Source organism: Rana temporaria, chromosome 6 (genome assembly GCF_905171775.1).
Source record: "Rana temporaria chromosome 6, aRanTem1.1, whole genome shotgun sequence".
Taxonomy (NCBI): Eukaryota; Metazoa; Chordata; class Amphibia; order Anura; family Ranidae; genus Rana; species Rana temporaria.
This window is the reverse complement of record NC_053494.1, coordinates 88,092,302-88,117,261: the sequence shown is the minus strand read 5'-3', so window position 1 is coordinate 88,117,261 and position 24,960 is coordinate 88,092,302. Positions and strand designations below refer to the sequence as shown.

General features: G+C 44.7%; 1 protein-coding gene across 2 annotated transcripts in view; it reads left to right on the top strand.

The window, feature by feature from the left end:
* The window catches only part of ABAT (4-aminobutyrate aminotransferase), a 396,642-nt gene that overhangs the window by 332,321 nt on the left and 39,361 nt on the right, over window positions 1-24,960 (top strand). For both annotated transcript variants that reach the window (XM_040356981.1, XM_040356980.1), the window contains exon 10: window positions 15,371-15,434. In XM_040356981.1, coding sequence (XP_040212915.1) covers window positions 15,371-15,434 — 64 coding nt within the window. The remainder of the gene's footprint in view (window positions 1-15,370; window positions 15,435-24,960) is intronic.

The following is a 24,960-nucleotide window of genomic DNA, read 5'->3' as shown; positions in this document are numbered from 1 at the left end:
AGAAGACATCCGCGGGTGATGCAGAAGAGCCGGAGAGAGGAGAAGAAGTCGCAAGAGACGCCGGAGCTGCCTTAAAAAAATTCTTTAAAAACCTGTGTACTGTGTTTTTATTTTTGACACTTTTTTTTAGGTTAATTGGTAAAGGGGTACCCCATACTCATTCACATAGGGTGGGGGGGGCAGGGATCTAGAGGCCCCCTTATAAAAGGGGGCTTCCCAATTCCGATAAGCCCCCCGCCTGCAGACTCCGACCACCAACGGCCAGGTTTGTCGAGAAGAGGCCCTTGTCCTCATCAACATGGGGACAAGGTGTGTTGGGGGTGCAGGGTCCCCCTGCCCCCCAAAATGCCCACCCCCCATGTTGAGGGCATGCGGCCTGGTACAGTTTAGGAGGGGGGTCACGCTCTCTCATCCCCACCCTCTTTTCTGACCTGCCGGGCTGTGTGCTCGGATAAGGGTCTGGTGTGGTTTTTGAGGGGACCTCCACGCAGGGGTTCCCTCTAAAATCTATACCAGACCCAAGGGCCTGGTATGCTCTTTAAAGGAGAAACCCATACCGTTTTTTTTTTTTAAACATTTTGCGTGGAGTTCCCCCTAAAGATTCATACCAGACACAGTGCCTGGTATTGTCGGGGATCAAAGTCGGATCCCTGTTCATTGAAGTCGGACACATGTCGGACTTCAGGTCGAAGGGCAAAGTCGGATTTAAAGTGGTACAACTGTCGTGTCGTAGCAGTGTGAACCCAGCATGATACCCCTAACTTCTAGGTACCTTCTAACTTCTAGGTTGACCTAGATGGCTCGTACACATGATCGTATTTTTCGCAAAGCGTAGGACTTTTGTCCGAAGGGCGTTGGCCAGGAATTTGTCTTGCATACAAACTGCACACAATTGTCGGCCAACAAACCTGAAACTGTGGGTTTTCAGCTCTTTAGCCCCACCCTTTGGGCACCTTCTGCTAATGTTGTGTTTGGTAAGCATTGCTTCCGAGCATGCTTGTTTGTACTTTTGTCTGGACTTGTGTACGAACGATCGGAAAATCCGACAACAGACCGTTTTTAAAGCCTGCCATCCAACATTTGTCTGCGGAAAATCCGACAACAATTGTTCGATGGAGCATTCAAATGGTAGGATTTTCCGCCAACAGCCTGTCATCACACAATTCCCGTCGGAAAATCAGATTGTGTGTACAAGGCTTTAGTAACTAAAATCTAGTGGAACCAATTCAGAAGTCACCTAATTAGTAAATCGAGTCCACCTGTGTGTAATTTAATCTCAGTATAAATACAACTGTTCTGTGAAGCGCTCAGAGGTTTGTTAGAGAGCTTTAGTGAACAAAAAGCATCATGAAGGCCAAGGAACACATAAGACAGGTCAGGGATAAAGTTGTGGAGAAGTTTAAAACCGAGTTGGGTTATAAAAAAATACACAAGCTTTCAAAATCTTAAGGAGCACTGTTCAATCCATCATTCAAAAATGGAAAGAGTGTGTCACAACTGCAAACCTACCAAGATATTGCCGTCCACCTAAACTGACAATCCAGGTAAGGAGAGAATCATAGAAGCTGCCAAGAGACCCATGGTAACTCTGGAGGAACTGCAGAGATTCACAGCTCAGGTGGGAGAATTTGTCCACAGAACAACCATTAGTCGTACGCTCCACAAATCTGGCCTTTGTGGAAGAGTGGCAAGAAAGCCATAAGAAGTCCCGTTTGCAGTTTGTGCAAAAACATGTGGGGGACACAGCAAACACGTGGAAGAAGGTGCTCTGGTCAGATGAGACCAAAATTTTACTTTTTGGCCTGCAAGCAAAATGCTATGTGTGGCAGAAACCGAACACTGCACATCACCCTGAACACACCATCCTCACCGTTAAACATGGTGTTGGCAGCATCATGTTGTGGGGATTCTTTTTTTCAGCAGGGACAGGGAAAGCTGGTCAGAGTTGGGGGGAAGATAGATGGAGCCAAATACAGGGCAATCTTAGAAGAAAACCTTTCTGCAAAAGACTTCAGACTGGGGTGGAGGTTTGCCTTCCAGCAGGACAATGACTCTAAACATACAGCCAGAGCTACAATGGAATGGTTTAGATCAAAGAATATGCATTAGAATGATAAAACACAAAAGAGAGCAGTGCCATCTGAGTGCCGCAATGTTAAAACATTTTTAATATAGTCTAGTATTGCCTTATGAAGGAGCATGCATGCTCTGAACGCACGCTCCTCCCCACTTTCTCTCTGTAAGTGACATGTCCAGCCGCCCCTGAGCCAATTCTGAGAACCAGGAAGAGTTGGGAGCCACCAGCTCAGCCTGGAACATCAGCTGTCTTTCCACCTGCGAGCCTACCGCCTTCCCCCAGGAGTGGATGAACCTCTTATACATGCGCTGTGATCTCTATGATCCTGTGAGTTCCAAATGATCTGTCCTATATTAAAGATGTTTTAACATTACTGCTCTCTTTTGTGTTTTACTGTCTACAGAGCCCCTTCTAGCTTGTTATGAGCCGATCGCCATCCACAGTCTGCCTATCTGTGACCACCAACATACCTTGTGCTGCATTTGAACTTTCATACATGACTCCTTGCTATAGAGAGCAGTTTAATTGCCCAATCTCTCTATCGAGCTGACGGAGCTCACTTGAGCATTCAGTCAGGTCCATAAATATTGGGACATCGACAAAATTCTAATCTTTTTGGCTCTATACACCACAACAATGGTTTTGAAATGGACAAGATGTGGTTTAACTGCAGACTTTCAGCTTTATTTGAGGGTATTTACATCCAAATCAGGTGAATGGTGTAGGAATTACAACAGTTTATATATGTGCCTCCCACTGTTTAAGGGACCCAAAGTAATGGGACAATTGGCTGCTCCATGGCTAGGTGTGTGTTATTCCCTCATTATCCCATTTACAAGGCGCAAATAAAAGGTCCAGAGTTAATTTCAAGTGTGCTATTTGCATTTGGAATCTGTTGCTGTCAACTCTCAATATGAGATCTAAAGAGCTGTCACTATCAGTGAATCAAGCCATCATTAGGCTGAAAAAACAAAACAAACTCAGCAATGCGATGAGCTCAACATCACCAGAAGACCACGGAAAACAACTGTGGTGGATGACCAAAGAATTCTTTCCCTGGTGAAGAAAACATCCTTCACAACAGTTGGCCAGATCAAGAACACTCTCCAGGAGGTAGGTGTATGTGTGTCAAAGTCAACAATCAAGAGAAGACTTCACCAGAGTGAACACAGTTTTCACCACAAGATGTAAACCCATGGTCATCAACCCGGTCTTCAGGGCCCACTAACAGGCCAGGTTTGCAGGATAACTGAAATGCATCACAGGTGATATTATTTGCTGCTCAGTGATTTCAGTATTCTAGTCTGCATCTCCCCAAGGTAATACATAAAACCTGGCCCGTTAGTGGACCCTGAGGGACAGGGTTGATGACCACGGATATAAACCATTGGTGAGACTCGAACAGGAAGGCCAGATTAGAGTTTGCCAAACAAAAATCAAATCTAAAAAAGCCTTCACAGTTCTGGAACAACATCCTATGGACAGATGAGACCAAGGTCCACTTGTACCAGAGTGCTGGGAAGAGAAGAGTATGGAGAAGGAAAGGAGCTGCTCATGATCCAAAGCATACCACCTAATCAGTGAAGCATGGTGGTGTAGTGTCATGGTGTGGGCATGTATGACTGCCAATGGAACTGGTTCTCTTGTATTTATTGATGATGTGACTGCTGACAAAAGCAGCAAGATGAATTCTGAAGTGTTTCGGGCAATATTATCTGCTCGTATTCAGCCAAAATGCTTCAGAACTCTTTGGACGGCACTTCACAGTGCAGATGGACAATGACCCGAAGCATACTGCGAAAGCAACCATAATTTTTTAAGGGAAAGAAGCGGTATGTTATGCAATGGCCAAGTCAATAACCTGACCTGAATCCGATTGAGCATACATTTCACTTGCTGAAGACAAAACTGAAGGGAAAATGCCCCAAGAACAAGTAGGAACTGAAGACAGTTTCAGTAAAGGCATGGCAGAGCATCACCAGGGGTGAAACCCAGCGTCTGGTGATGTCTATGCGTTCCAGACTTCAGGCTGTAATTGACTGCAAAGGATTTGTAACCAAGTATTAAAAAGTAAAAGTTTGATTTATGATTGTTAATCTGTCCCATTACTTTTGGTCCCTTAAAAAGTGGGAGGCACATATACAAACTGTGTAATTTCTACACTGTTCACCTGATTTGGACGTAAATACCCTCAAATTAAAGCTGAAAGTCTGCAGTTAAAGCACATCCTGTTTGTTTCATTTCAAATCCATTGTGGTGGTGCATATAGCCAAAAAGATTCAAATTGTGTCGATATCCCAATATTTATGGACCTGACTGTATGTATATAATCATGCGTTGGAATGGCCCAGTAAAAGTCCAGACCTAAATCCAATTGAGAATCTGTGGCAGGTCTTGAAAATTGCAGTTCAGACTCTCCATCCAATCTGACAGAGCTTGAGATAATTTGCAAAGAAGAATGGGCAAAAATTTTACTCTCTAGATGTGCAAAGCTGGTAGAGACATACCTAAAAAGACTTGCAGCTGTAAATGCGACAAAAGGTAGTTCTCCAAAGTATTGACTCGAGGGGCTGAATACAAAAGCAGACTTTTCAGATATTTATTTGTAAAAAAAATAAAAACCATTTATCATTTACAGTACCTTCCACTTCACAATTATGTGCCACTTTGTGTTGGTCTACTCTATAACATAAAATACGTTTACGTTTTTGGTTGTAAATTGACAACTTGTAAAATTTCAAGGGGCATGAATACTTTTTCAAGTCACTGTATAAACTGTATATCTGTCAGTTGTGTAATCTTGACCCCCAAAGGCATATGTACTGCCGGCTGGGAATTAGACCTAGAGTCGTTTATCTCTCCAGAAGACTGTCAAGAAATCTGGTCTAACTCATCAAACATCTTTAACATCCTAGCCACGGAAGCCAATTCTAAGTTGCTAATGCGATGATATTTGGTATTCGTCTATCACGTGCAATACCTGGGTATCTCTCCTGGTGCTTTAGGGGGTGCAGTGTTGATGGTACTTTTAGACATTTGGTGCCATTGCCCAAAGAGCTGTCGTTTTTGGTCTTTCATTTACCAGATATTCTATACCAGGGGTAGGCAACCTTGAAGAGGTGGAGATCTACCTGAACAACACAGGAGCATTCAAAGATCACAGGGCACAGTGTTGCCCAGTGTCACCTCCTCGCACCTGATTTAAAGCTCTAATTGCCATACTGCCGTGCCGCAATCGCATGCATTGCGCGGTAATCGTGAGCATATTGCCTCCTCACCACCTGTTAAACACACTCTGATCACTTTTCAGAGGAGCAGCAGTGCCTGCTGCACTTGTGAATAAGCCCTTATTTGTATTATGCAGCGGCATCCTTAGGGCTCATTCACGCGTAAAGTTGGGGGATGGTAAAAACCCTGTGGTTGAGTTTTCTGCCCCCAATCTCTACCTTCTTTAGCTGTTGAGCCAGTATCCAAAGGTGTAGACATGCCACAGCAGAAATTAAACCCCCCTGTGACTTTTGGTGGAGGCTACCGCCTGCCAATTTGCGACCCATTCAAGTAAATGGGGCCACTCTGCAAGCTCCCGGCAACTGAATGCTTCTGCGAGGTCCAAGGGGTTAAAGCAGGTAGTGAGGATGGGATACCATGCCTCCTCAGTGTCTGCTTTAACACCTTGATTGCTATACTGCCCAAGGTTGCAGGGCACTTGCAGAGCGGCCTCATTCAATTGAATGGCTCCTGCTGGGCAGGTGCATGTGATATGGGCACAAATAGCATCTTTATGTTGTTGTGCCCATATAGATGCTGTTGTATAGGGATGAGCTTCAAGTTCGAGTCGAACTCATGTTCGACTCGAACATTGCCTGTTCGGCGAACAACAAACAATTTGAGGTGTTCGTGGCAAATTCGAAAAGCCGCGGAACACCCTTTTGGGAGAAATCAAAAGTACTAATTTCTAAAGGCTAATATTAAGGTTATTGTAACAGCATTTTTTTCGGGAGCAGTGAATTTAATAATGCTTAAAGTGAAACAATAAAAGTGAAATATTCCTTTAAATTTCGTACCTGGGGGTACTTGGAACTGTCCCTGCACAAAGTGTCATTTCTGAAAGAAATAAAGTAATTTAAAACCAGACTTGCGGCTATAATGAATTGTCGGCTCCCGGCAATTCAGAGAGGATTCATTCATAAAAAAAATAGCGTGGGGATCCCCCCAAATTCACTACTCGCGTATTCGTTGGCTTCTGCGCGCGAGCTCGTCGGGACGGGGCTCTTTAAAAAAAAATTTGTTTGTTTTCTTATTTATTTTTATTTATTTTATTACTTTTTACACTGAAAATAAAAAATAAAAATTTGATCACTTTTATTCCTATTACAAGGAATGTAAACATCCCTTGTAATAAAAAAAAAGCATGACAGGTCCTCTTAAATATGAGATCTGGGGTCAAAAAGACCTCAGATCTCATAATTAGACTAAAATGCAAGAAAAAAAAATTGAAACTGTCATTTTTTCAAATGACAAAAAAAAAAATGTTTCTTTAAGAGGCTGGGCGAGACTGACGTTTTGACGTCACTTCCGCCCAGCAGAGCTATGGGGACGGGTGAAGGAGATTTTTCCTTCACTCGCAACCCCAGTGAACAGCCGAACGGTCCCGATCTCCTCCGCCGCTACCGACGGCTCCGGTAAGCGGCGGAGGGCGCGGGAGGGGGGGCCCCTCTCCCGCCACCGATAACGGCGATCTCTCGGCGAATCCGCCGCGAAGACCGCCGTTATCGTGTACAGGACCGCTCACACTAAAGATGGATACCTCGGTTGTGGCAGCAGCTGCTGCAGTTACTGAGATATCCATCTTTAAAAAAAGGACGTACATCGTCGTGCGCAGGTCTGGAAGTGGTTAAGGGGAACCCCGCCGTCAATTTAAAAAAAAAAATGACGTGGGGTTCCCCCCAAATATCCATTCCAGACCCTTCAGGTCTGGTGTGAATTTTAAGGGGAACTCCACCCCAATTTTTTTTTAAAAATGACGTGGAGTTCCCCCAAAAATCCACACCAGACCCCTTATCCGAGCACGTTAACCTGGCCGGCCGCAGAAAAGAGGGGGGGGGACAGAGTGCGGCCCCCCACCTCTCCTGAACCGTACCAGGCCACATGCCCTCAACATGGGGAGGATATCCCCATGTTGATGGGGACAAGGGCCTCATCCCCATAACCCTTGCCCGGTGGTTATGGGGGTCTGCGGGCGGGGGGCTCATCAGAATCTGGAAGACCCCTTTAACAAAGGGGACCCCCAGATCCTGCCCCCCCCCATGTGAATTGGTAATGGGGTACATTGTACCCCTACCATTTCACGAAGGAAGTGTAAATAGTTGTAAAAAACACACACACACAGTAGAAAAAAAGTCCTTTATTAATAAAAAAAAAGTAGAAAATAAATCCAGCGGTGGTAATCCACTCGGTCCCAGCTCCCTGCTCCAACATTGTCTGTATCCAGCGACGGGTGATCTCCTCTCCGGTCCAGCGATGAGAAGATCATCCGGTATCCAGAGCGCAGCATCGCCAGCCTCCTCTCTATGCCGGACACAGCCCGGCGAATGACGCAGCTGAAGATGTGACATTTTTTTTATTCAAAAGCAATAGAAGAAGGAAAATCACCGCTCAAGGTGGGTCTGCTATAGGGTCATACACAGGTGTAGAATTCCAAGGGTGCTGGCAGTGCACTAGGCAAGCATGGGCGTAAAATGAAGGATGGATGGCCGCACTCCAAACCAAACAGGTTGTCTTTATTTAAACGAACAGCAAAACATACCAGATCACAGCAACAGAAACAGGAGGATAACCGACGTTTCGCACTGACTTAGTGCTTATTCATGGCTAACATGCATTAAGACTGTTTAGTATATATAGAAATCAAAAGCTGACATGTGACCTGATTGAATGATTGGCTGGAGGTGGCCCGCAATCACTGGACACACCAGAAGCCAATATCAGTTCACAGACTGCTGGTGCATACCAAAAGGGAAAAAAGGAAAACATTTTTTTAAAAAGAAAAACAAAATATAAATAAACCAAAATCCAAGGTGCCAAAGTACAAACATAATCCACATAAATATATATCTGGACTAGGTATGTTTAAGTGAATAAACAAACATAGTGCAATTAAATACCATCAAACACTTATACAAAACAATATATATCAATATAGGTATAACAAAGGATTAGATTCATTGTGAGTGTGAAATAAGAGTAAATATAAATGTATGGATGGTGAGGTGCCGTCTCTAAAGTTGCCACATTGGCGACAAGCGCCAGGAGGTGTGTGTATATATCGGGAGTCAGTCTGCATGAGTGTATGAGCTCAAGAATCAGTGGCTGCAATGGTAAATCCATATAGCAGACTCTCGTCCCGATAATAGGTCAAAATTAAAGGAGGTGTATTGTAGATCATCCTATTATCTATCAAAAACCAGAGAGAAGAAAACCGAATAATATGTGAAAATGTGGAAATGCGGAGTACTACACTCTGTAAGACGTAGTAAAGATGCAGTGCACATTTATTATTTATATAAGTAAAAAAGATCTTTTAAAAGGTGAAATGCTCAATGAAGAAGTGTAAAGCGGTCGAAGACCGTGATGTGAAGTTCTGAAGAAACACAAGTGGAGGACATGTGAAAGGAAACAATTGTGACATATGCCAAAGTGTAAAAATGGATATCCGGGAACTAAATAGTTCCCTAAAAATATATATATATATGTGACCTACAGATGTCTCATAGTACAAAACCCTATGGGGATGAGATTCCATATTGCAAAAAAAAAAAATTTTTTAATGCATGGAGACATTGAATACTGAGGTTGTCTGTGTCTGCATATTAGTTAATGCACAAGTCCTGTCATATGTAATTGATAAAAAAAAGGGGGGAGGGGGGAAGGGGAGGGGGGGGGGAGAAGGAGACAAATGTCATGGAAACATAAACCCGGGCTAGACACTGAAAAAATCATAATCTGCCGCAATAGGCATCATGACTTGAGGACATTGCCCATATGGGTATGCAAATGTTGAAAATGCATTATTACCGTGGACTAAATCTGGAAGCAATGTCGCATAGCATGAATACAGGCTTAAGATACAAAATATATATGAATATATAGTTATAGAACCAGATGCTCTGGCTATAATGTAAAGAGTGGCTAGAGATACATGGGTGATAACCAATATATCTCGCCGACCTAATATTCATGTAGGTAAAGGAAAAAAGAAAAGAGAAAAATATATATGCCTGTAGAATGAAAAGTATAGCCGGGTTTGTGAACCTGGGTAAACCATGACATGAGCTCCCGCGAGATATGTCTTGGGTAAAATTGATTGAATATGTGCATGCGTATGTGTGCAGATGTATCAAGTAATAAAATTTAGCTGCACATGCATATATACAAAAAGATCTATATAAAAAAAAAAAAAAACAGAAAAATGCATGGAACAGGGTCCGCAGAGCGCGCGTAGTCGTTTAAGACTATTATCGCATTGGCAATGGATGTGTGTTAATTGGTTAAGGGGTGTATATATATATGAGACGGACATCTCTAATGCTGTATATAACACATCAATTGCTACCGTTTCCGTTGACAACTAGTTAGTCTTATCAATTCTTAAATTGCAAGTGTATGCACAAAGATAAAAAAGAGATAATAGCCAACCAAACGTGAACATATGAAAGCGCGCTGGATGTGGACACTGTAAAGCAGGGCCCCTTAAAAAATAATAATACTCTGTAAAAATGGCCAATTTATGTAATAACATAAGGCACTATATATTAATGTCAGGGGCGTATTGAAAACGAACGTGATAAAAACAGAGAAATTGGTTAAAATAAAAAGGAGTAAACAGACGAAATTGGGGATGTTTAGAAAAATACTTGGTATGAGTGCACTATGTGGCTTGTGAGTGTGTATGGTCAGAGAAAAGCATCGAATAGCTCGAAGATGGTTTTTGGAGCACTTAATGTAGGCATTGTGGACGAAAATTATTCATAATGCATAGTCACTGTCAAAACGATATGGGGTGTAATGAGTATAGTACCCTAATCATAATAATAGGAAACGTCCCATTGAAAATTTAACCCCTCAGGCATTCTAGTGCCTAAAAGAAAAATCCAAAAAACTTCTCGTCGGCAAAGCAAGCGGAATTTATCTCCCCCCCTCACTGGGCGGGTGATTTTCTCCATGCGCAGGCTAGAGACATCTTTATGATGAACCAGGTTCCAGTGTTTTGCTACATTTGTATTATTATCTTGGCTGATATCATAAAGATGGTCTCTAAGCCTGTCTTTCAACCGTCTGATCGTGCGGCCCACATATTGAACATGACATAATTCACAGCTAATGACATAAACTACATGTGCAGTGTTGCAGTTAATGAACTGCTTAATATCATGGTTCCTGTTCATTGAGTGGGAATGCACTGATGGTCCGGTTGTAATGTGTTTGCAATACCTACAACCCCCCACTCCACATCTAAAAGTGCCTTTAAATGTAAGCCAATTGTCTCCACTCGGCCTGCTGAGAAACAAACTTGGGGACAAAATGCTGCCTAGGGACGGGGCCCTCCTACTGACCGTCTTAACCCCTTGTGTCAGAATCGACTGATAAGTGGTGTCATTAAACAAGACCGGAAGGTATTTGTTAATGATATTTTTAATGCCATTAAATTCTGGACTGTAAGGTGTGGAAAAGATGGGGATGGCATCATTGAAGGATGATGCTTTGTTGTGCCATTTGTTATCAAACAAAGATGATCTAGGAATGGAGTTGACTCTAGAAAGTGCCCTATTGATGGTCTTGGCAGGGTATCCTCTATCTTTAAATCTGGACACCATATCAGAAGATTCCCGAGTAAAATCATCCGTATTGCTACACAGGCGTTTCAGTCTAAGGAATTGCCCAAAAGGGATTCCTCTGATGGTGTGCTGGGGGTGGGAAGAGTCCGCACGTAGAAGAGTATTACCCGCCGTGTCTTTTCTAAACAAGCTGGTAGAGATGAAGCCATCGGTACCGGTGAGCCTGACATCCAGAAAATCAATTGTGGTGGGCTGCAAATTACCAGTAAAGCGCAAATTAAGGCTGTTGTCATTAAGATACAGTAACCACATGTCCAGGCTGACAGACTCACCGGAACAGATGAACAGCAAGTCGTCAATGTAACGACAGTAAAACACGGTGTCTCGCCGACGGGGACTATCGCATCCAAAGATGCGGGACCTCTCCCACCATCCCATATAGAGATTGGCCAGGGAGGGGGAGAACTTGGCTCCCATGGAGGCCCCGCATCTTTGGAGGTAATAGTCCCCATCGAACATAAAAAAGTTGTGCGTGAGTAAATATTCTAGTGACAGAATAATAAATTCCTCTAATGCCAATGAGAACTTACATGACTCCCTCAAAAAATAGCCTACAGCTTGGAGACCTAAGTGATGCGGAATGCAGGAGTACAAACTCGCCACATCGCAACTGATCCACTTGTAGTGTTCTTCCCACGGAAAACTATTGAATTTCTGGAGGAGTTGTTGAGTGTCACGTAGGAAGCCGGGAAGCTCAGCTACCAAGGGTTGCAGTTGACCGTCAACCCATTCGCCCAGTCTCTCATTTAGTGACCCAATTCCTGCCACAATAGGTCTCCCTATTAAAGGGTTTAACCCCTTGTGTGTCTTTGGTAAATGATGAAAGACTGGGGTAACGGGGTGACTGGGAATGAAAAGGTGTTTGTCGGATTCCGTGATTAAACCGGCCTGTACCCCTCTATCCAAGACAGTAGTTAAAGCTTTGGTAAAAGGCACCGTGGGGTTCGTTTTAAGAAGCTGATATGTTGTGGTGTCTGACATCTGACGGACTGCCTCCTCTCTGTACATAGATGAGTCTAAAACGACTACAGAGCCCCCCTTATCGGCATTGCGAATAACAATGTTAGCATCAGTTTTCAAAGAGTTCAGGGCTTGTGTTTCCTCTAAGGACAGGTTGTTGGGGAGCTGGTCTCTGCGACAGTCGCGGGCCAGGCGTGTGAGGTCCCTCTCTACCAATGATTGGAAAGAGTCAAGATCCTTGCCCCTAGACCCCAGGGGGTAAAAACTAGATCTCATCTTAAAGGAAATAGTACTAGGGCCATCTGCTGGATCAATGGGGCCAGGATGCGACTCAATGAACAAATCTGTGAGGTCTTTTAAAGCACAGACCTCTTTGAAGAGAAGAGGAGACGAAATTAACTCACCTGACCCTTGACTGTCAGCAGAGACAAGCTCGGAACCTGATGGTGAAGACTGAAAAAAATGTTTTTTGAGGGTAAGACCCCGTGAAAATTTATTGACATCCAAAATAGTCTGAAAAAGATCGAAATGTCTGGAGGGGCAAAAGTTCAATCCCTTAGATAAAAGTTCAGTTTCAGCGGTGTTCAGAACTCTTTGTGAAACGTTGATCACGTTGGATGTCATTTCTGAATGGCTCCCCGTAGAGCATATGGGGTATTTCTTGTCCCTGTGCCTCTTCCCTCCCCGTCTGGTTTTCTTGTGGCTATATTTTTCTTTCTCGCTTCTTTGTTGGAGACACGAGGGTGTCCCCCCGACCGTGTCCCCTCACTGTTGGATGGCTTGGTAGGTATATTCCCCCGATCGGGTGAAGACTCCGAGCCCGAAGTCGCCTGGGTGTCATATGCAGCCTCGCTGTCAAAGTCCGAGAGGCTGACCTTCTTTGCTCTGTTCTTGCGGCCACGTTTGTGTTGGTACGGTAGTTGTTTCCAGACATAAACATTGTGGCTCTCGTAATCGATACGATCTCTTGTTTGCTTGCCTTTTTTTGTGTCGATCACGTGCCGTTCAAGCTTGTCTAGCTTTTTGTTTAGTTTGCCATCCAAACTGGTAAACTCAGGATGAGTTTGTAAAGGGATAAGTTATTTTTGAATGGAGTTGATCTCAGTCTGTATTTTCTCCGTCTGTTCCAAGTTAGATCTCATTAGTATATCCATCAGACCAAGTGAGCAGATGCTCAGGGTATCCGTCCATTCCTTTTTTAACTCGTTGTTACACAACTCAGAAGTGGGGAATTTTTTATCCTCCTGTTTCTGTTGCTGTGATCTGGTATGTTTTGCTGTTCGTTTAAATAAAGACAACCTGTTTGGTTTGGAGTGCGGCCATCCATCCTTCATTTTACGCCCACATTTTTTTTATTGGTGAGGCGGGGCCACCCGTCACGTGACCCCGCCCCCTCTGACGCAAGGGGGAAGCCAGGCTTCCCCAGTGACGTAGCAGAGGGGGCGGGGCCACGTGACGAGTGGCCCCGCCTCACCAATAAAAGAAATGTTACAGCTTCACCCTCGTCATTCGCCGGGCTGTGTCCGGTGGGGAGAGGAGGGGGTGGAGTTCCCCTTAAAATCCACACCAGACCTGAAGAGTCTGGAATGGATATTTGGGGGGAACCCCACGTCATTTTTTTTTTTAATTGACGGCGGGGTTCCCCTTAATATCCATACCAGACCTGAAGGGCCTGGTAATTGAATTTGGGGGACCCTCACGCTATTTTTTTTTTTTTATGAATGAATCCTCTCTGAATTGCCGGGAGCCGACAATTCATTATAGCCGCAAGTCCGGTTTTAAATTACTTTTTTTCTTTCAGAAATGACACTTTGTGCAGTGACAGTTCTATGTAAGGGAAACATGCGCTATTTCACATGCTAACTTTACACCCCCCCTAGGTACGAAATTTAAAGGAATATTTCACTCTTATTGTTTCCCTTTTAGCATTATTAAATTCACTGCTCCCGGAAAAAACGGCCGTTTTTAAAAAAAATTCTTGCATTGATACATGTCCCAGGTCACCAAACACTTTTTAGGACAATAACTTGCATATTAGCCTTTAAAATTAGCACTTTAGATTTCAAACGTTCGAGTCCCATAGACTTTAATGGGGTTCTAAAGTTCACACGAACATTTGGTGTGTTCGCAAGTTCTGGTGCGAACCGAACAGGGGGGTGTTCGGCTCATCCCTACTGTTGTACATCTATATGGGCACAATAGCAGCTATTTAGGCACAATAGCTTAAAGATGCTAATTGTATCCATATAATTCCTATTGTGTCTATATAACTAATTTGGTGGCTATTGCAATGCTACTGTCTTCTATGATGCCCAGTGACACTGACCTTGTAGCGCTGCTGTGGATCCCACAGCTGCCAGGACTCAGAAGCGGAGTGATGCCAACAGCTTGCCTGACATTCCTGCCGGAACTTTAGAAGGCCTTGGGTTATGCCACCAGTCTCTGCGGAACTGCTGCGGCTGGTGCTGGCTGTGGGCTATGTTGTTGGAAGTAGTTCCCCCTCCTTCCCCTGCATGCTTATCCAACCTATTCGCCAGGCGATCTATCAGTCACCTTGCAACGATCGACTAGTAGATTGCGTCCCATGGGTTCCCAGATCGGGATCTATACTATTGTAGATAAGAGGAGGATAGGTCAGCAATGGCAACCTGCAGATCTAATGAACGGGTTATTTTCATATCATCTTTTTTAATGTTATATTTAAAAACAAAACCCCTAACTAAAAAGTCTTCCCTTTCAGTGGGCGCTGTGCCTGTACTGCTCATTTATGTCTAAGGGACCGCAAAAATCAGTTTCACTTGCCTGAAATTGTAATATCCACTTTTGAGCAGAAAGATACTTTGCACCACATATATAAATATCTCAATATTCATAACTTTGTTGGATTGTTTGCTCTTTTTTAAGATTAATTTTCCTGAGAAAAATTTGAATGTATCTCAGTGTTGGGAAAGGGATTTCCTATATTTTACTAAGTCTCCACTGTCTATTACACTCACAGGTTTTAAAGATACAATTTTAGTGTTGCACACATTTACTGTATCAGTAACAGGTCGATCGATAGACCTTATCTGTTTAGCTACCCATTTGGTTCTCTGAATACAGTTAGTGAGGGATAATTATGTAGTATACCTAGTATACCTATCAACTAATTTATTTCACATAAATACTGCGAACACCAAGACTGTGGTTGTGCTCTTTACAATCTACTGTAAGATTTCTCTTTTTATTTAGTGTAGTTTACTTCTAAATGGTTACTTTAGCTTGCATCCTAACCAGTCTGTCATTGTATATAGATCAATTGTTTGCAGTATTAACTGCTTATCTATAATGCTTTTGTCTTAAAATATCCAATGATAATGTGTTCTATTTATATTAAAGTGACCTATTGTCTACTGGCCAATAAAATGGGAATTAATTCCACTTTTATTTTCCTATCTAGTATCCAGGATGCCCTGACTACAGCATTTTGTCATTTATGGGTGGTTTTCATGGACGAACTATGGGTAAGAGCAAGATTTCTTCTGTTGTCAACATTTCACAATATGTAATGATTCTACATTATCTAATGTAATACATATATTGACACTCCATCCCTGAATCCTATGGACTAGCTATTTGGTTGCCCTAGGGTTTCCCCCGGGTTCACCTTCATCCTGGGCTCGATAGACTCTACACTGGTTGGACTGCCGAGCTCCGTATGTTTCGCAAACCATTATCTGGTGCATGGCCCTCAGTGACTCCCGCCCCTCGCTTTTTTTTTTCCCCAGGTGGTAGATTAGGGCCCTTGGAATGACTGCTATATGCTATATTGTTTCCTCCACCTCATGTATGCTCTGAGCGCTGTGTATATGTACAGCCCATATCACTGTACTCCGTGTCAATTTTTGATTAATGTTAATATTCACTATCTTTTTGATAATTTTTAATAAAATTGATTAAATGTAAAATATATTGATACATAGCTAAAAAGAATGTATTTTATACTATTAAGCTTCTGTTTTCAATCCTGCTGTAAAAAACAAAGGGATACTTAAGTCTTGGAAACCTGTGTTCTGTAGATAAGCAGTAGATATTTGCTTCCAGAACACTGCTGTTTCTGATTTTTTTATTTATTTTTTTACCAGGAGACTTAAAGATTTTAGAAGCCATAGCAGCAAAAGTAACCAAAATTAGTAGGGTGATATCGGGCACACTCATCTGTTATGAGAAATTCTTTCATATTTTTATTTTACCAGAATATAATTAATTATTGAACCTTCCTTTCTGAAAATATGTATCTGATAATCGTTATGAATTCTGAATTAATTTAAATTGTATTCAATATTTTGTGCAGATCACTATGCTTTTCAATATTTTGTCCCCTTTTAGTTCTCTTAGCTTGCATACATCCGTTCGATCAGATGAATGAGTTATTTCTACACCTAATGAAAATTATCCTGAAGATGTTCACTTTACAAACAGAAACATTGCTTAAATTTACAACTGTTTTCATATAAATATTTTTTTTCCTGTTTTGCTCATGTGAGACCTTAAAGTTAAAGGGGTTGTAAATGTACAATTTTTTTTTCCTAAATAGCTTCCTTTACCTTAATACCTTAATTTAATCAGTGACTCGTCAATGCAGACAACTTGATGGGGAGTATACAAGGCTGCAAAACATTAGTTGAAGTGGTTTGAAGTGGTTTACAAGGAGCCGAATTTTAAAGAGCCAATTGAATTCGGGGTCTCCACGAGGACGACAAAGTTCATTGCTGTTGAAGTGCATGAACCGATAAATCTGCTTGTATCGTGCCCTGGCCGTGGAGGTAGAGAACACAGGCAAATGGCAAACTGAGTCAATGGACCAATATAACCTCAGCTCACTCAATTTAACTATGTCGAGGGATAGGCCCCGAAAGGTCTTAAATTCAGAAAACGTAATTGGTTTCCATTCTCTGACAAGTGAGGACTGGGGAATAGCAGCGATGAATTGACCAGCATACAAATTTGTTTGTTCAACAATAGATCTATAGAGATCTTCCGTGAAAAATGGTGAATAAAAATTCAAGTGCCGTAAAATCAACTGTTTCCACCTGAATTCTGTGTTGGCCAGTAAATAGGGGAATTACGGGTGCTGCAGAAGTGGTGGGCTCCCAATAAGGATTGGCGAATTCTGCAGGAAGGACACTATGGGCATGACGGTCGTTTCTTTGTCTTCTTGGTGGCAGTGGGGCACTACTTGTGCTTGCCACCTTGCCAGCTTGAACTGCACTTATGGGACTTGCCACGTCACCAAGTGTTACTGCAGTGCTGGATTTAGGACCAGGGTGTACTAGGCTGCTGGTGCTTGCCAGTTCACCAGAAAGATGAGCGGCACCAGTACTTCTCTGCTACATACGAGTGCCCTGCGGTTCTTGCACCTCAACAGCAGAAGAATGGGGTCGGGTACGCCTGACCTTGGCAGTGACCTCAACTTCGTCGTCAGTGCTATCTGTCATGTATCCACTGTCGTCTACAGGATCGTATTCTCAGCCTGAATCTAACAGAAGAGTGACCTCCTCTTCACTATCTGTTATGGTCAGAAACGTGTAGGCCTCTTCACTAGTGTACCTTCTAATTGCCATTTTGGGCTCTAAATTTACAGGTAAAAAAGCTCCTTGTCGAACGCTACCAAAAAAACTGTTAGCGATCGCAGGGATCAGGCCTGACTCTGCGAACTCTGCAGTTATGTGTTTAGTGTTTTGTAAGTGACAGTGATCCATACTGCACTTGGGTGGGCTGGGCGGAGGGGCAAAACGCAGGTGCTAGCAGGTATCTGAGCTGATCCTGCTAACACGTTTTTGGGAACTCTGGGGATGCTAGTATAGATCTGATCAGGTCAGATATTGATCTGTTCAGATACTATACCACTAAGGGATGCGTTCCACTCAGCTGATGCCACAAACCAACGGGACAGGAAGTTGCCATGGATGCGTGTGTGACCAGGTACCGCCTCAACGTACGTTTCGTAATCTACGTCCTCAGGAAGCACTTCCTGAGGACGTAGATTACGAAACATACGTCGAGGCGGTACCTGGTCACGCACGCATCCATCGCAACTTCCTGTCCCGTTGGTCTATGGCGTCAGCTGAGTGGAACGCACGCACACCACTACAGACAACCAGCCGGGACCTTGTTCCCTTTGTGGACATGCGATTAAGCCTCAGTGCCGGGTTCGGGGCACTTTTAAAGTAAGCAGCCATTTGGCTCCTTTGTTGTTACCCTTATTTATACATTAAATAGTTTTACACTATGTTGGCATTATTTTTGTTTTTACATATCCGACTGGGAAACATCTGACATTAAGGGATACAGGTGCAAGGATCCATGCAACCAAACAGGTTAACCTGTTAAAGCTTATTTGACTCCTTTTTTTATATCAATTAAGGGTCATCTCCATCTGGTAAGGAGCCATCCATTTATAGATCACTTTGGGTGTTCATATTTTTGTTGGTGAAGGTGGAACGGTACATTGTTCATCTGATTCTGATTTGCACAGGAACTTCTATGGACTTTTTCTTTGATGGATTGTTCTATGTTTATCAGTATTCCTAGTCATCTTTTCTAATATATTATACACTTTGTTTAGTGTTTCATATTTAGTGGAACATTCCATGTAGGGATTGTGTTTGAATTCCTATATTGGTCACTTATGTATATGTTTATTTTTCACTTAATAGCACTTTGTTATATGGTGTTTTTGAAATTTATACACTTTACTTAGTATATTTATTACATAGTCATTTTTATATTGAGGTACACTTAATGAGCACCCCCACCCCCACATATACTACTGTTTATAATCAATTTGATTATTTGTGGAGCAGCTGACATTTATTTATTTATAGTTTTTGTAATTTTTGCCCGAGATATTCTTTTCTTTCACTTATACGGTGATCACTGGTGAAAGGGTTAACTAGGGGGCAATCATGGGGTTAAAACCTTTCTTAGGTAATATATGGGGGTACCTGACACTATTAAAACCTGGCTGTGAACCTAAATAGCTAACTGGCTAACTAGCATCACCAGTGACATTTATACAGTGATCACTGGTGAAAGGGTTAACTAGGGGGCAATCGGGATGTTAAAACCCTTTATTTTAGTTAGTATATGGGGGTACCTGACTCTAGAAAAACCTGACGTGAACCTAAATAACTAACAGGTTACCTAGCATCACCCGCAACACTAATACGGCGATCAAAAAAAAGATTGCTTAGTGACACTGGCGACGGGGTGAAAGGGTTACCTTGGGGGCAATCAAGGGGGTTAAACCTTTATTAGGGGGGTTAGGGGGCCTAACACTAACTGCCCTGACACTTTTTACAGTCACAAATGACACTGCATGCAGTGATCAGTAAATAAATGACCACTGCAATCTGTGACTGGGGGTGCAGGGGTGATCTGGGGGGTGATTTGTGTGCCTATGTGTACCGGTGTCGGTGTAGTGTTGGTGCAACTTACTTGATGTCTTCTCTCCTCAGGCTCCGGACGATAAGACCGCTGCGAGGAGAGATGACATTGCTTCGTCTGTGTTTACAATGCACAGACAGAAGAAGCTTCCTCATTCGCCAGGAGCGATCGTGAGGGGGTGGCCATGAATCAATGGCCGTCCCCTCGTCACAGATCGCTCCTGGAGGGATTCCGAACGCTGCGGGCACCGGGGGGCTTGATTGAGCCCCCTACCCGCTGGTAGGCAGGGACGTATATATACGACCATTTGCCTGCCCGTGCCATTCTGTCTACGTATATCGTCGCGTGGCAGTCAACAAGTGGTTAAACTTAGCTGATCAGATCATTTTTGCAGTTTTTCCTTTGCTTTATTTTTCACTTATATATTTGCTTTGTAAAAGACCCCCCCAACCATATATTTTCTGAAAGCACATGACCAGTAGACTAGAAGGTGCTACTTATTTTTAAGGTGCCACGAAATTTGCGCAAATGTTTATCCAAACAATATTTCTTTATCGTACACCACGGGACACAGAGCCATTCATTACATAATGGGTTAAGGGACACCAGCAGTGATTGGACACTGGCACAACCAATTGAAGACAGTTCCCCTCCATATAACCCCTCCCACCTGTCTAAGGTGTGGATGCGTGTAGGATGTGCTAAGGAAAGCTCTGCCAAAGAGACCCTCTGGGGGTATAAAAAGCTATGCTTTTTGATCCATCCAAGATGCCAAGTAAATTACGCTGAAACTGGATGGGATCCGGGCCTCATGCACGAGGCGTCGCCTGTAATGTCTCTCTTCGGAGGACTGGGCTCTAGGGTCCAGCACTTTCGCTCCATACACTGGGGTGTGCTAAAGTGTACATCTATGGAGGGCTGTGTTTACCTGCATGGTGATACACAGGTATTGGGACTGTCTGCACAGGAATGCACGGAACTCCTGTGCATTCCCTTGCAGCTGCTGTGTTCCAGTTGACATCAATAAGACTGCCAGCATAGGGATACACCGAACACCTGTGCATCCCTGTGCAGCTAAACATGACCCTGTAGTAGTATTCCCTGCGCGGACAAGGCCTTGGGCTTTGTTTAGATTTGCAGTTGGGGGGGGGGGTGGGGGGAGTGCATGATTTAGCCACATTTCTGCCACCCACCAGTTACACCCCTTAAGCTGTAATAGGCAGCGGACGGGGGTGTTTACGCCCCATGGCAATGTCGCCTGCCGAACGCTACACATTCAAATTATTGGGGAAGCGCTACACACGCAATGCATGCAGTTGCACCACATTTGTTGTAAAAAATGGGGTTAAAGCAGGCGGTGGCCTAGGGCTTCAGAGGCAAGGGTGATTTAGACGCATGTCTAAATCTACCCTTGGGGCCCTTTCACACAGGCTGTCTGATCAAGTTCACCTGTCAGTTTTTCAGGCGGACTTGATCAGACCCTCCAGTCTCCCCTATGGAGTGGCGTCCGAACAGACGGATGGTGGTCCTATTTCTCTTTCGTTCATGGACGGACACAGCTCCAAATAATCTTAACAGTAGGCTTATGTTCCATCTATCAGGAGAGGACTAGGCAGACATGTTAAATGGTTAAAAAAACATGTAATACAGCAAAGCCCAACAGCACAGCCCAGGGGGCGGGCCCTCTGATCATAACCTCTCACTCTGTAGTCAGTAGCTCAGTTTTTTTCTGCCTAGCATAGAAGGACCTGGCTCCCTGGGGACTGGGAGCTACTGCAGTCCGTGTCACGGTGGGCCGTGGCTAACGGCTACCCCATACTATATGGCGGTGGGTCTGTCAGGAACGCGTCCAGCAGTCCTCGCATGGATGGGTAAGTAGGTTCTTCGTACTCTGGCAGGATGGAGCTTTCCTGGGGTGGTCGTTTAGGGGGTCTCTCGCCCCCTCTCTTTCCTTTCTGCCACCCTCCCCTCCTACCCATGCGTTGCTGGGCCTGCTGTTATCCGGGTCCCTGGGGGGGCTCCGGGTCCTGTACTGGGGACTGTGTGCTGTGGTGGGGTCCGCTGACTGTGTGGGGTAGTCTGCCATTAGGGGGGCCTCCGTTCGGAGGCTCTGCATTGCGGCCTTCTTTTACCTCAGATTTGCGCCGGCGCCATTTTCTTGGGGCCGCACTGTTTCTATTGTAATTTGCAGTCGGGGGCCATTTTCTTGTAGCTCGCTCTCTTTTTTCATGAGGCGAACGGCGGCCATTTTGTTGTGGCTTTTATTGGTTTTGGTCTCTAGTGTTCAGATGGCTCTTTCTACACGGCGCGAACGGCAGATCGCCTCAGAGACTGCTAGTGGCGGACCGCAGCGCTAACAGTCGGGGCAGTGAATCCTCTGGGGTTAACCCCTCGGTCTCTGGCAGCATGGAGGGTGGGGTGTTCGTTTTCAGATACCTTGACTTGATCCCTGTGTGGCTGTCAGGTGAGCGGTATGGCGTCAGAGGCTGGCACTGCTTCCCCAGAAATACCAGTGATAGCAACTGGTCCCCCAGCACCTGCAATACAGGTGGACGCTTTGTCAGCGGTCCTGGAATCATTGGTTGCCAGGGTAGAAGCGGTGTACGGGCGTAAGGGGGGTAAAAAGCGCCGCTCCCCCCACCATTGTCTGGGACCGCTCTGATTCAGACTCGGGCCTGCCTGTAGCGCAGGGTCCCTGTTCAGAGGTGTCAGAGGACGCGGACCGTGACCTTTCTGACAGTTAGGAGGACTCTGTGTCCCGGGCAGCACAGGAGAAGGCACTTATGGAGGTACTTATTACTGCGGTGCGGGAAACCCCCAAATTGAAGGATGTGCCTGGGGCATCTGCTGAAGTGCGGGTCCGTTTTGGACCCTGCAAGTCGACACTCACTACTAAGATTTTTCCTTATCTGTCATATTTAGACAAATTTATAGACAAAAAGTGGGAAAAGGCCACAGAGGACCTTTGCGGTCCCAAAATGCATGATGGTCCGTTACCCTTATGAGGAAAGCCTTTTGAAAAAATGGGCATCCCCCCGGTGTCTAGGTTGAACAAGTTCACCACAATTCTGGTGGAAGGGACCCCTGCATTTAAGGACACTACTGACAGGAGGTCCGAAGCGGTGGCCCGATCCATGTTCACCATGCTAGGGTCTGCATTACGACCAGTATTGGCCTTGGCCCTGGTGTCACAGACTCTTACCAAGTGGGCTAAATTGTTGCACCGCGAGCTGGAGAAGCAACAGGCTTCCCCGGTCTTTGTGGAGTTGGCTGATGAATTGGTGCATGGTCTTGCGTATGTCGTAGGTCAGGGCCCTCCTTCTCTGCTCAGAAGAAGTATTTTTGTCAGTCTGGGACCGCAGGTAAGAGCCAGCTGAGGGACAAAGGTGTCCCTGGATTCGTAAGCAGAACAAGCCTGCGAACAAATCTGTGACAGGCTGAAGGTTTGCCTCCTCCAAACTTTCGGGTTGGGGGTCGCCTTCGTGAGTTTGCAGCTTGATGGACCTCCCTACTTTCCGACCAGTGGGTTTGCAAAGTGGTTTTATCAGGGTACAAAGTAGTTACTTTCCTGCCCAACAAACTGATTTTTTCTCTCATACCTTCATCTTCTTCCGGCTCTTCGGACCGCCCTATTGGGGGCAGTGGAGGACCTGCTGAGACGCGGGATAATACTACCTGTGCCGCTGCCGGAAAGGTTTCAGGGGTTTTACTCCAATCTGTTTGTAGTCCCGAAAAACAATGGAGTCCATCCAATCTTGGATCTCCAGGCCCTCAACGCCTTTGTGAGGGTATGAAAATTCAGGATGGAATCAATTCGCTCAGTGGTCGCTGTACTTCATCCGGGGGACTTTCTGGCATCCTTGAACATCAAGGACGCATACTTGCATGTTCCCATATATTCCAAGCACTAGAAATGTCTGCGATTGGCAGTAGGGGACAGCCACTAGCAATTCGTGGCTCTCCCTTTCGGTCTGGCATCAGCACCAATTCTAGCCTTGCTGAGACAGCAAGAAATCGCTATCGTGGGTACTAAATCTACAAAAGTCAGTCTTGGTGCCGACTCAACGCTTGGAGTATCTGGGGTTAATTCTGGACTACTCATAGGTTAGAGTTTACCTCCCTTTGGAGAAGTTGCAAACTCTTCAGTCGGTGGTGAAGCTACTGGCATCTCGCAGGTGGTTGAAGCTGCGCTTCTGCATGCAAGTCCTGGGGTTTATGGTGGCCACCTCCGAGGCGGTACCACATGCTCAATTCCACACATGTCTTGCAGAAGGAAATCCTGTCCAAATGGGACAAGTCTCTGTTGTTAAATCCGGGTGAGTCAACTAGTCAGGGCTTCCCTGTTATGGTGGCTGAGGTCTCCGGCCCTTCAGTTCAGGAAGTCGTCGTTCCTTCCTTTTCACTGGACGGTGATCATGACGGACGCCAGCGTGTCTGGGGTGTTTGGTCAACACAGGGTCGATGAACGCAAGAGGAATCCCGTCTACCGATCAATGTGTTGGAACTTCGGGCGATCAGACTATGCCTCTCCACTTGGTCTCTGAGGCTTCAGGGACATCCAGTCAGGATCCAGTCGGACAAAGCCACGGCGGTGGCGTATGTCAACCAAGGAACAAGAAGCTTGGCTGCAGCATTGGTGGTCGCTAACATCCTTTGGTGGGCAGAACGGAGCATGCCGGCTGTATACCTTCCGGGCATAAAAAAACTGGCAAGCATGCTACCTAAGACTACCTAAGTCATCAGATGTTGGACCAAGGAGAATGGTCACTACACTCGGATATGTTTCAGCTACTTTGCAGACGATGGGGCACGCTAGACGTGGATCTCCTGGCTTCTCTACTTAATCGAAAAGTCAGTATCGGCTGATATATGCCTTCCCCCCCGCTGAAGCTTCTTCCTTGTCTGCTTTGCAGGGTGGAGATCGAGGGGATCCCGGTGATTCTAATTGCTCCAGATTGGCCTTGGCGCCCTTGTTACGCCTACCTTGTACGCCTGGTGGCGGATGTCCCTTGGCGACTGCCAATGCAGGAGGACCTTCTGTCGCAAAAGTCCTATTCTTCATCCTGCTTTACAGTCACTGACTTTAACGGCATGGCTGTTGAAAGTCAGGTACTGAGGGACCGGGGTCTGTCTGACTTGTTAATTTCCACCATGCTGAGGGAACAGAAATCTTCTAGGAAGATTTATCATTGCACATGGAAGGCCTACATCTCCATGTGTGAGGAGATGGAGTGGCGCCCATAGGCTTATTCGGTTTCCAGAATCCTGCTGTTTTTGCAGCGTGGGGTGGATCAAAGTCCATGCACTAAGCACTATAAAGGGGCAGATTTCAGCCTTGAATATATTGTGTGTCACCGGCGCAAAATTATTTTATTTAAATTTATATTAAAATTTTGTGTATACTATGGATCTGCTGCAGTCCTGTGTACACACCCAATATAGTGAAGTGTGTAGTGATAAATGTGAAAAATAGTGTTACTGCGCCAATCCTTCAATCTAATTATGGTGAACCCAATATAATTATTATTTGTGCTGTATACACAAAAAAGTGTGTGTGTGTGTATACATATATACACACTGTCATATACCCAATATCAGTAT